This window comes from Sciurus carolinensis, chromosome 1 (genome assembly GCF_902686445.1).
Source record: "Sciurus carolinensis chromosome 1, mSciCar1.2, whole genome shotgun sequence".
Classification (NCBI taxonomy): Eukaryota; Metazoa; Chordata; class Mammalia; order Rodentia; family Sciuridae; genus Sciurus; species Sciurus carolinensis.
The window spans coordinates 154,356,601-154,370,061 of record NC_062213.1 but is presented as its reverse complement, the minus strand read 5'-3'; the positions used below and the strand labels follow the sequence as shown (position 1 = coordinate 154,370,061).

General features: G+C 38.1%; 1 protein-coding gene and 1 pseudogene across 1 annotated transcript in view; one reads left to right on the top strand and one right to left on the bottom strand.

Moving 5' to 3' along the window:
- Window positions 1–6,461, bottom strand: part of C1H1orf141 (chromosome 1 C1orf141 homolog) — a 45,615-nt gene extending 39,154 nt beyond the window's left edge. The window contains 3 exon segments of the mRNA XM_047539272.1: window positions 1,579–1,730; window positions 4,749–4,840; window positions 5,421–6,461. Of these exon segments, the coding sequence (XP_047395228.1) occupies window positions 1,579–1,730; window positions 4,749–4,823 (227 nt within the window). The 5' untranslated portion in view covers window positions 4,824–4,840; window positions 5,421–6,461.
- Window positions 6,462–12,008: 5,547 nt separating this feature from the next.
- LOC124961545 (aldo-keto reductase family 1 member B10-like) lies at window positions 12,009–12,973 on the top strand (annotated as a pseudogene).
- The last annotated feature ends 488 nt before the right edge of the window (window positions 12,974–13,461 follow it).

The following is a 13,461-nucleotide window of genomic DNA, read 5'->3' as shown; positions in this document are numbered from 1 at the left end:
GCAAGGCACTAAGAAACTCAGTGAGACCCTGTCTCTAAATAAAATACAAAATAAGACTGGGGATGTGGCTCAGTCGTCGAGTGCTCCAGAGTTCAATTCCTGGTTACCCTCCCCCTACCAAAAAAAAAAGAAAAAAAGAATCCATACAATGTAAGCATATATACTGCGTGTGTATGCACACATGTGATTTGTGTCCCTTTCCACATTCCCTGCTGCCATTCTGTGCATTTTTCTATGAATTATTAAAATTATTACATCTTCATGGGTCAGTTCTATAAATGATTTTGGAGTAAAGTTATTGACTTATCTATATAAAACAAAATAGTATTGGAAGAAGTTTGTGATAAAGCTAAATTATGTAAACCACTGATATTTACTTGTGCTATAAACGAACTGCTTTCTCTTAACTTACTGCCCCACATTGGGGATATGTTCTGATATCCTGGTAAATCACAAGTAAAAAAAAAAAAATCTGAATGAGCTGCATTATGTGCCACTATGAAAATGCTTACAAGCAAAACAATAGGTAGAAGATACAATTTTCCAAATCTTGTTTTATGTTAGATTGGGAGTTGTTTGTCCAACTCTCTTCCAGACACCTCTACCTGAATTCCCCATAGGTATCTAAAACTTAACAGATCCAAAATAAATTCCACCTTTTCTCACCTTAATCCTCCTACCCACCCTGATCTGCTTCTATCCACGTTTCCCACAAAGAACAAAGCACTGTGATGCATGCACCTACGCACCAAGCCCAGAGATTGAGGTCATCCCATTGAACCAGATGGTGATAAAGAACATGGGCTCTGAAATCAGACTGCTAGGATTTAAATCCTGCCATTTGTTAGCTGTGTGACCTTGGAAAAATTATTTAACTTAACACATGGATTTTTCATCTGTAAAATTGTGACTGAATTGTGACATAAAATAAATGAGATAAGAACAGTATCCACATGACCACCAACATCCAGTTGACCTGGTTTGATTCTACTTCTTGGTACTTCTGTTCAGGCTCTCTAGGTTTATGAGGCTTGGAACAATTACACAGCATTACACATGTGTGTAATGCCAGTGAAAGACCAAATATGGCACCATTAGGCTATCCATTGTTCAGTATGCAAAGAAACTGCCTTCCTTAGTTTTCTAGGCAGACTTCTTCTTATAATATATTAATTAAAGTTTGAAATAAATCCTGACATTAATTTGGAGCAATGTCACTGACTATTTAAAAACTCAGAATTGTGTCTGGGGAGGTAGCTCAATGGTAAGAGTGCTTGCCTAGCATGTGAGAGGCACTGGGTTCCATTCCCAGCACTGTGAAAAATAAAAATTATTTTAAAAAATAAATAAAAATAAAAATTCATAATTGAAATTACCATCTATGCTAGTGAAATATTGTAAAAACATTTTATAAGCTGGGAATATCCAAATACTAATCTGGTATATTTTAATTCAATCATTATTAAAAATACACCATAGGACAAGATTTTCATTTATATACATTGTATAACTTAATACGAATATAAAACAATGCTTCAAACCTTCAAACTGAAAGTATGAGGTAGTTATGATAGTTACTTTTTTGATTTTCTAGTGTCAAGTGACTTATCCTCCACGATCTCTGATACAGTTTCAAGTGTAGTTTTAGAACTACCCTCTTCAAATTCCGAATGATAATCAAATGTTAAGGGTATAGTCTTTCCTTTTCTTTCATACTGAAGCTTGTTTTTCTGTAACAAAACCAAAGTGACAAAAATAATTACTTTTCCTAGAGGGAAAATCCTGTTCAGAAAGGACAAAAATTAATCTCACTTCACACACACACACACACACACACACATACACACACACAGAGAATGCATGTGGCAGACAATAATGAGAGAATATTACAGATCGAAAACTGGAGCTTTGTGCACCAACTTTTATGCTTTTCACTGTGACCTGAGCAGTTCTTTTCCTAACTATGAAATAAGGGTACTGGACTAGATGACCACTTAGGTTTCCTTCTAACTCTAACATTCAGAATTCAAAGAAAGACCTGATATGATATTTGGCAAAGACAACGTTGATAGACATAGAATTATTGGAAGCATAGCACACATCTCTAAAATGCTCTTCCTCCTGTAGCAACATGTGGCAAATCACACAACCATCCAATTGTATGAGCCAGAATTAAAGAAAGCAATTAAAAAGAACTTTGTGCCCACTCTGGTGGTGTACACTTGTAATCCCAAAAACTCAGGGGGCTGAGGTAGGAGCACCACAAGTTCAAATCGGTTTCAGCAACTTAGCGAGGCACTAAGCAACTTAAGAGAGACCCTGTCTCAAAATAAAAAAATAAAAAGGACTGGGGATGTGGCTCATGGAAAAGCACCTCTGGGTTCAATCCCCAGTACCAGAAAGAAAAACGAAACCATTAACATATTTATGCAGATGAACTGAAGAGGAAAAAGAATTTAACTAAAGAGGGAGTTAAGTAGCTGAAAGTTATTTCTAAAAATTCTCTCAGGGTACAGCACAGAGGAATAAAGGTAAAAATTTTGAAAGGAAAGCTCAAGAAATGCTAGTACTTGCTGGGGATCCCAGTTACTCTGGGGGCTGAGGTAGGAAGATTGAAAGCTTAAGACCAACCTGAGCAACTTAGTGAGGTCCTACCTCAAAATTTAAAAGGGCTAGGGATGTAGCTGAGTGGTAGGGCATCCCTGGTTCCATCCCAGTGCTGAGAGAGAGGCAGAAAGAGAGGAAGAGAGAGAGGGGGAGAGAGAGAGAGAGAGAGAGAGAGAGAGAGAGAGAGAGAGAGAAGAAGAAGAAGAAGAAGGAGGAGGAGGAGGAGGAGGAGGAGGAGGAGGAGGAGGAGGAAGGATAAGAAGAAGAAGGGAGGGAAGGAAGGAAAAAAGGAAGTCAAAAGATAGAAGGACTTTCTGCATCTGCCCTGAAGGATTAAGTGCTATGGGAATTAAACTCCTACTGTAAACAAACCAGAAAATCAGGCAGAATATATTCAGTAGGAACGGATCCCTGAAAAGAAGGGAAACAAATGGAGTGAATGCTGCAATAGTCCAGCTTACTTCCTGGAGCAATTTCTGGGCTGAGTGTAAGGGAAGGGCAACCCAATGGGTCTGGAGGAATTCAAACCAAACCTTGTGGCTTTGCTCTTGCTAAGTTTAGGTGAAAGACTGTGCCAGTGGTCACACTTTTGGGCATTAACTCCAGAGAAATGAAAACTTAACTTTATACAAAAACCTGGATATGAATGTCCATATCAGCTTTATTTTATTTTTAGCAGTTTTATTTTTTGTAGCAAAATCCTGACAAGAACCCAAATGCCCTTCGATGGATGCATGATTGAAAGTCTGTACCTCCATATAATGGAATACTACTCAGCAATAAAATTTGCATGTCATTTATGATAATAAAGCTATGCATTCTTGCAAAACTCTGGATGAACCTCAAGGTCTATTGTGCTTAGTGAAAAAATCACTCTCAAAATATGATTCTATTGGTATAACATTTTTTCAAAATGACAAAAATTGGGGAGATGGAAATAAATCAGTGATTGCTTACCACAGAGAAAGATGGCAAAGGAAATGGGAGCGTGGATAAAAGAAGTAGCATGAGGGTGTTGTGTACAGTGACAGAAAAGGGCTGGATTTTGATTGTGGTGGTTACAAACATCTGTAAATGGTATAATATTGCATGAAACTAACAGACACACTCACAGGCACACACACACACACAAATTCCTGCTGGTCAAAAAATGAATAAAATGCAGGTGAAAACTGAATAAACTCTAGTCCTGTTGACAGTAATATACAGGGGTCAACTTCTTGGTTTTAGTATTGTGCCCCAACTGTATAAGATCTCATCATTGTAGGTAAGTTGCGTAAAAGGTACATGGGATTGCCTGTACAGTTTTTGCAATTTCCTGAGTCCACAGGTTTTTTTTTTAAGTTTAAAAAAAATTAAAAATCAATTACCAGAGTGATTTATGCATTATCTCATTTTTTTTGTGTTAAAAAAACAGATAAAATCTACCTTTATGTAGGTATGTGTCTGTGTGTATTCATATTATAAATATAAAAAATTTACATGTAAAGATAAATGTCTTTATGTTTATCTTTATAAGAGCACACAAAAAAGATATGGATGAATAAACTCTAATTGTCAAAATTTATCTGCCTCTGATGAGTGAGTGGATTACAGGGAAGAGGTCAAAGACTATTAATTAACTTCTCTTTATGTAATTTTCTTTTATGTTTGCTTTTCTTTATACATCTCCAAACACTGTTTAACTTGTTCCTAAAGGTATGTTTTGTATTTACAATTTTAAAATAAGAAAAGTTTTAAAAGATGATCATACAGTATATAATTTTAAAAGAATTTCCTAATTTGGTAACTATCCCAAATGCTTTCTTCCTTTTAACATGCCCAAACTAAACAACTCTGTGTATGTTTAACACATTGGTAAGAGTTGTAGGAGTAGTCACATTTAATATTGGGCAGTACAGGATTTTTAAGCAGGTGTGATATATACCATAACCTGCTGGAGCAGCTGTGTGGAGGTTTTCTTGTGCAATTAATCAATTCTTTTTATTATCCACTTAGATGATTCTTTCACCTAATATAATTATTTGCTTTTTACAAATTATATCTTCAGATTAATATAGCATTAACTAAAAAAAATTATTATTATTTGAAATGTTAACTTTTTAATGATTAAATTGAATTGAATTTTCACTTTCACAAACCTTGGCTCTTCTCTTCATGAGTATCTTTGCTTGCTTATCCAGGAGTTCTAACTTCCGTAAGACTCTTTCTGCCATTATCTGTCAGTAAATTCCTACTTAAAAAGGAGAAGAAGAAAAACAAATCTCTGAATCAATTCAAATTTAGACATGTAACTGATTAGACATAGGAGCAGATTCATCTTTACCTTACTATTTTAGATAAATGATAGAATTGAATAGATTGTGGAATAAATCATGGAATTATAAATGTATCCAAATTTTTTCAGAAAGTCACATGATCAGAACTCCCACATATGTGTGGGTCCCAGGAATTTCTATATTTAAGATAAAGTTGAGTTGGAGAAACTTTAAGATTACCATGTGAGAACCAGACACCAGACATGACTCATGCTTGAAGCAAGGACGTGTGGCTTGATTTACATCTATTTTCTTTAGCTGTGATATAATTTCAATAAAAGTAAAAGCAATGCTTCACATTTATATAATTCATTGCATTTAAGTTAAATTGGTCTATTATCCAGGACTGTTAATATAACACTTAACAGGCAATTAGTTACACAGAAGGCACAGCAACTAAGCTGGTTCGTCCCACTGCCACAATAATTCACATTTTTGAAAATCTTGGGTCAAACAGTTTATAATAGGCGTGGTGAGTTATTTAAACATGAATACCTTGTCTAATTTATTTCCATTTTCAGATGAGAAAACTGAAGTCCACAAAGTACTTTCTTGGTGCAAGACAAATATCTTGGGGTAGAGTGGAGGCAAGAATCCAGAAATAGTAGCTTCAAATTCCCTTTATTTATTTTAAAAATTTGAGCAGATAACTATTCATTTCATAAATCTTTTCTCAGTGGGTTAAATAGGCTCCAGTGGCAGTTAAGTGTAAAAATTATATGGTTCACAGAAAGTATTGAACTCATCAATGTTTTTAGTGTAGGCACTTAGCTTCTTCCCAGCTCAAAAAAACTTTGCTATTTCTCCCATATTGTATGTTATTCTGTCAATATCACATGGAGACAATTATGCATGAAAGACAAAGATTCAAACACACATAATTTTGTATTTGATTTCTTTCAGTTCTTTTCAACACTCTTTCCTTTACCACATATTGCACTACATAGAAATTCATAGTTTCTGATAGTGCCTTTCCCATTCCCAATGCAGCATGCTCTCTTCCACATTTCTACATCCAGTTACTTCGTCTCCATCTCATGATGTAGTTTCATGTGTATCTGTTTTTTGTTGCTATAACAAAATATCTGAGGCTGAGTACTTTAAAAAGAATAGAGGTGTATTTGGCTTACAGTTTTGGAGACTGAAAGTCCAAGATCAAGCAGCCTCATTTGTTTGGCCTCATGGCAGATGACATTGCAATGGTGGAAGTGCAAGGAAGAGTCAACGTAAATGGTAAGACACGAAGCCAGAAAGCAGGGAGGGCTAGTTTTGCTCTTTTATATCAACCCCCTCATGAGAAATAACCAGAGTCCCTGAAGAACTATACTAATTCCCTCTGAGGGCAGGTCCTCCAATGATCTGGTTATTTCCCACTAGGCTCCACCTCTTAAAGGTTCCATCACCTCACATATCACTATGCTGGGGACCAAACTCCAACACCCTTAGTGCTATAGTTGGGACACCATGAAACCATATCCAAGCTATAGCACCAAAGTGACAAAGAATTTATGCAGACGAAATCCTGGGTTGCGGGTAGATAGCTTGCCTTATTATGACCTACATAAACCGAGATGCAGGTTGGAAAGGGTAGATCCAGGATAAAGGCGTTAGCACCTGTGAATTCCTCGGACTCCAATTGTCCTAGAGGAAAGCAGGGGCACATTTTAGAGGAGAATAATAGATTAGTTAAACACTACGTATTTTTCTTTTTTAGGCCCAGGAACCAATCCTTTTGTGCCCTACAGAATTTTAGTTTCTGTGTTTCCCCATGCGTGAATTCAAGAAGGTGAGAAGGCTCCTTTATTCCTCAGCACAATTATTTTCATTGGAATCAAATATTTCTACCTCTCAGTAAGAGACAGTAAGGTCAATAAGCGGAAAGACCAGCAAATTGAAGCAAATGACCTTCCCAGTTTAGTGAAGGTATAAATTACATGAGGGACAACTGAAGCACACTGCTCACTTGTGGTGAGGAACAGAAGCAGGTCATTTTAGAGTAAGATGTCCTAGACCTCCTTAGAGTTCTACCGTCTTCAACATCATTACTTTTAAAATGTACTCTGTCATCCGATTTTATGTATATGGGATACTGTGATATGGAACAATGTTTATGGTTTTTTTTTTTTTTTTTTTTTTTTTTTTTTTTTTGTGGTGCTGGGGATTGAACTCAGGGCCTTGGGCTTGCAAGGCGAGCACTCTACCAACTGAGCTATCTCCCCAGCCCTTAAAACTATTTTGCTGTAAATTATTTGGCTAGGATATGAATTCTGGAAAATCATTGCAACGTATCACAAAATTTGCTCCCTTTCCGACCTTCAGCTTTCAATTTTCTTCCCCTGGATTACTGCACCCCCTAATTTGCTTGCCCCTAAACTTCCTCTTCATCCTTCAAATGTTGTTCCTTCAAAATGCCATTGGAGCTGTCTTAAACAGGATCAGGTCCAACTCCAGTCTGCAAATCTTGGCTTGCTCCCTGTTGCTTACAGAGTGATCCCCCAAATCAGAAGACGTGTAAGACCACTAAAGAAAAGTCAATCCTGGATCTGGCTCAATCCCCCTTTCCAATTATCTCCCATCACAACCTTTTGTCTTCTGCCATATTCTACCACACTCCCTGCCCCTTTTCCCACCATGTGCTGAACTCATGCTTTTCCTTCCACTCAGAATGTTCTCTCTTCCTGACTTCCAGTCTCAAGCCTACTTTTTCAAATCCTCTTAAGAACTCTGCTTGGCATCCTCTCATCCCTTGTCTTGTGACAGTCTGTTCCTTGCGAGCTCCCGAGTTCCTTGCTCTGTCCCCCATTGCCACAGGTAGCACACACTGTTTCATGTTAAAGAGATTCACACTTTGATGCATCTTTTCTTCACTGTGTTGAGGCTCATTTAAAGCAAGAATTGGTTTACCCATCTCTCAACCTCAGCACCAGGCAGAGCATTCTACAACTATGTAGATCTGAAAAATGACAATTTCATTCAGAGATGTCCCTGAATATAACCTTTTAGGGATAAACATTCCAGTTTATCTGTAATGAGTGATGAGTCTTCATGATTTACTAGAGGATGAAATATGAAGCAGAGTGAATTATTACAAAATGTAGCTCTTGCCAAATTTAAACTTGGTAAAACTGTTTCAAGGAAACTCAGATTTATGTTCTTAATTACTGGGTCAGCAATGACCATTTCTTGGAGAAAAAAATATAATGAAATACAGAAATTGCCAATTAGGACCCAATAAATTCCCAAAATTACTCTCAGGGTAAATCAAAGGTCTGTCTACATCAGATTTATTTCAGCATCAACATATTAGCACAACAGAAGATGAGTCATTACTAAAATAATACAGCTTTTAAAATTTTACTTTAGGGGTACTATTTTGTTTTAACAGTGTGTACCTTAGGGACTGAAAAGGAAAACAAAACCCAGTGTTGTCAATGGGAAGGCTTCCTCAGCAAGTTCTGAACATTTCCTCTAAACAGGGTAATTCAGGGAAACCAAAAAATTTCTAAATTCACAAATTGAAGAGCAAAAGTAAGCAATTATCTATAAAATGAAGACAACTTAAAATTTAATTCCATTATATGGTTTTATCAGTTCAAACATTTATTCCTTGAGGACAAGGCCCCTGTCTTGTGTTTTTATCTGACACAGATCCCTAAACACTGTCCTGAGACCACAGTAAGCTCTCACTTCATTTCCTAAATGATTAATTTTTACTCCATAATGAAAAAGTGGCTGAATTCCTCCACTTCGCATTCCAAGTGCAGACACAAGGGGATCTTCTTTTCTTTTAAATCTAAAATGTTGATAAATGGTTCATGTTACAGGCTGAATTATGCCCCCAGTCAGCTCATATGTTGAAGCTCCAACTTCCAGTTCCTCAGAATGTGATTGTATTTGGAAAGTCCACCTTGAAAGAGATCAAGCCAAAATAACTCTGGAAGGGTGAGCCCTGGTCCCTATGACTGGTGTCATGGAAGAAGAGATTAGGATGCAGACAACCGGCAAAGACCTTGTGAAGACACAGAGAGAAGGCAGCCACTTAGGTGCAAGCCAGGGAGAGAGGCCTGGGAAGAAGTAGCCCTGCCCACACCTTGATGTCCTGTTTTCAGCCTCCAGAATTGTGAATATACAAATTTCTGTTGTTTACCTTCCGGTCTGTAGTATCTTCAAACTAATGTAGGCCTCCAATAGGGAGAACTAATTTAAAATTTTGTTGTAAAAAGATTTAACTATAAAAATGGTCCAAGTGCTCAGAGCCATAGCATACGTTTTCTTGTCTCCTTTTTGTTATAGGTGAGAGAAAGCTTACTCTTCATTTTTAAACTTTTCTAAAAATTGTCACCAATTTGAGGTTGGAAGAGAAGTTTCTAAGGAAAAAATAATCAAAGAATTTTAAAAGTTTGGTATACAAGCTTTGGTAATATTGTGAGCAACCAATCAGATAAGGATTCAAAGAATTAATTGGTCAACTCAAAATCGCACCATAATTACCAACTACAAGAGTGATTAACTCCTGCCAAGTTCTTCCTGTCTCTCACAGGTTGGAAATGCATTAACCATGCGCCCTTGAGTGCAACTCCCACCTCTTGCCCCATCCTCAGTTCACCTTCCCTTTCCACCCGGTTCACAAGTCCAAACACTTTATGCGGCAATGTTTTAATGGGAAGCCAAAATCCCGGGACAAAATTGAGGCAGCTCCTTAATGTTAAGAACCTGCCCCGCCTCCCTCTGCCCCGGGCTGAGCCCAGGCACCCCGTCCGCGCTCCCCCCAGATCCTCCTGCCGAGGAGGGGACCGAAGGAACCTCTCCTACCTCCCTACAAATGTTGATTTCCAGCTTTTCCAAAGCCCGTGTCTCCCCAAACAAACCGCGACCACTTTCGCTGGTGGCTCCGAACTCGCCGCCCTGCTGATCCGAAAGCAACGCGTCCTGTGTCCATAGAAACAGTTTCCCGAGCTCCCCTCTCAGAGTCTTGAGACGCTTGCCCACATTTGTCACTAAAGGTCAAAGTGACTCACCAGATACGTATGGGTATAAACCGATTATGCTGAAGGAGTGGAAGGAAGAGAGGTCAAAGGAGAGAGAAGAGTAAGGGAAACGAACTGAGGGACGGTTTAATGTTGCTTGTCACTATTGTCACTCTATTGTACTTTTCTGAAAAGGCAGAATTTCAGAAAGAAGAGCAAAACTTACATGCAGCTTGCAGGTTTGAAGGGAGGTGGATAGCCTATGTTTGAATAGTTGATAGAAAATTGTTTTCATGACTTATGAAGTGAAATACCTTCTTATTCACAAGGCCAAAAAGCACCCATCTAATTAGTATTATATAAATTGTACAGCAGGTGTGCGGATACACACACACACACACACACACACACACCATAGAATCATAATCCAAAATTGACTGACTTGAAAACAACTTGTATCTGATCAACAATGGCAGGAAATTTCTATACTCTTGGTTACATTTTTACTCAGGAGTTATCTTGGTAAGCATTTTAAGAATGTACTTTGATACATCGAAATAGGAAAAGAAAAGTTTTTAAAAATAGCATTAATTACCAAAAGATAAGTTCATGCTAGTGGCAATGGCTAACTTTGAAAAAAAAAAAAAAGTGTCTGTGGATTTGTAGTAATCAAAATTTGACTAGGACTGGTGATTTTGAGGCCATGGGTTTGCTGGGTTTATTATAGAGTAGTGGGCCTGACTCTGGGAATTCAACAGATCAGATTGGACCACTTGCCCCAAAAGTCAAACAGAAAAGGTAAATAGTGAAAAACATGAAACAAACTTTAATCAGTGTAACTACCCTGACAAGGGGACCTGCATCCTTAGCCCTGTCAACCAGGAGCTGAAAATGACTTTGAGGTTTTGTAGAAAGAGGAATGAGGCAAGGATTGGGGAATTGCACAGCTGGAGGTTTTTTGCAGCTGCTGACACAGATGATCTTGGTCAGTAGTGGTTTGCTCCATCTTTATCTCAGGATTTGTCTGTTAGGGCCCTTATCATGTGAGAAAGTTGCTGTTGCCTTGGATGTAGTTTTAATTCTTGTCACAAGATATTTATCCATCAGACCTGCTATTCTGGGAATTTAAAGTGACTCAGAGCGAAGGAGACAGATGCAAAATGGAGGCAGTGATGCCAAGTCTTTAATCCTGCTTTTAGTTACCATTAGACATTCGTACGCAAAAGTGAAAAGTTTAAGTCTTTGTTACAGATTCAATCCCCAACATCACAAACACACACACACACACACACACAAATTGTGGCTACAAGTTACATCTCACACACACACATACACACACACACACACACACACACACACACACAATTGTGGCTACAAGTTGCTAGTCATAATCAATGCATAAAAAACATTGGAATCAGTTTATTTTACATACTTAACATATAAAAACCACAATAATAAAAAGTATAAAGTAGTTTGATTCTATAAATTTAAAGAAACTATATTCATTCAAGAACAATGATTTGTACAGAATTGGTAATTATGTGAGATGTAGTTGATCATGGTAATTTGCCTAAGATTATTATGCCTTCAGCTCATAATTGATACAGAGATAAAATTAACTTCTTTCTTCTTTCTTTCTTTCTTTCTTTCTTTCTTTCTTTCTTTCTTTCCTTCCTTCCTTCCTTCCTTCCTTCCTTCCTTCCTTCCTTCCTTCCTTCTTCCTTCTTTCTTGGATTAAACCCAGGAGTGCTTAACCACTGAGACACCTCCCCAGACCTTTTTTATTTTTTAATTTTGAGACAAGTTCTCTCTAAGTTACTTAGGGCCTCAGTAAGTTGCTGAGGCTGACTTTAAATTTGTGATCATTCTGTCTCTGCCTCCTAAACTGCTGGGATTACAGGCACGAGCCATTGTGCCCGGTGAAATTAGCTTCTTAAAGGAAAATTAAGGTAAAAATATTAGCTACTCATCACTCTTTAGTCTGTAAAATTGACAAAGCATGAATCTTATATATAAAAAACTTAGAATACTGTCATTTTCTTAGTTCATATTTATGGAACATGTACTATGTGCTAGATATTTGGCTAAAATTTTTTAAAATGACATGACACTAGATATGTGTCTGCTCTCTCAGAACTATTTCTGCACCACCGTGGCCACCTTTGTGGAGCTCAGCACCAAAGCCAAGAGGCCCATTTTGAGTCTGGGCACCTGAAGTCTACCCCAGTCAAAAATCAAAGAAGTATGAAAGTGGCCACCGATGCAGGTTATCTCCACATAGATTGTACATGCATCCATTAGAGTGAGAATGAGGTGGGAGAAGCCATTCGAGGTCCAAGACAAGTTTGTACCACAGGAGGACCTCTTCATTGTCAGAAAGTTGTGGTGTACCTTCTTTGAGAGAAACCTCCTGAAGGAAACCTGTCAGAAGACCTTCAAGGATCTGAAACTGGACTGTCTGGACATCTATCTTATTCACTGGTCACAGGGATTTCAACCTGGATAGGAGTTATTCCCCAAAGATGATAAAAGCAGCAGCCTCATCAGTAAGTTAATGTCCTCAGATGCCTGGGAGGTCATGGAGGAGCTGATGGATGAGGGATTGGTGACAGCCCTTGGTGTCTTCTACTTCAACCACTTTCATCTTGAGTAAGCCTGGGCTCAGATATGAACCAGTGACTAATCTGGTCATGTGTCACCCATACCTCACCAGGAGAAACTGATCCAGTACTGCCACTCCCAGGGTCTCATTGTCTCAACCTAGAGCCACCTGGGCTCTTCAGATAGACATTGGTCCAAGCCAAAAGACCCCTCACTACTGGAGAATCCCAATTAAGGAGACTATTATAAAGCACAAAAAAAATCCCTGGCCCAGATTCTGATCTGGTTCTAGATCCTGAGGCATATGGTGGTGATCCCCAGGTCTGTGACATGGGCATGCTTTGTACAGAACTTTCAGGTCATTGACTTCAAATTGAATGAGGAGATAGCATCATTTTCAGCTTCAATAAAAACTGGAGGGTCTGTGTTCTGGCTGGCAAGCCTCATTTGGTGGACTATCCTTTCAGTGCCAAATACTGAAGCTCAATTTCCTGATGGGATTATTTGGTGGATTCTTCTCTTCACTGAAGTGGATATAGCTCCTCCTGAGTCCTCTTTTAGCCAAGCTTATGTGAACTACTGTGCCCAACCTTGTCATAGGTCAGAATCTAAGCAAGTTTCCTTTTAAATTTTTTATTGGTGTATTTTAATTATACATAATAGTTGGAGTCATACATTCACATAGATTGCTCAATCTCCTTCCCTGTGCCATCCTTCCCCCTTTCCTCCTCCCTCCCCCTAGGCAAGGTTTTATTTAGATCTCTATGCTGAACCAAGAGAACAGTATCACCGGGAAGTATGACTCAAATGAGCAAATGACAATTTCTTCCACTAATTCGATCTGATCAAATGTTTGTTAAACAACAGGAACTCTGCTAACACTACGAAGATCAAAAGAATGAAAAGTAATAAAAGTTAAAAAAATTAAGAATATATCTTCATTTTCACTAATAATATGTCTTCATTTT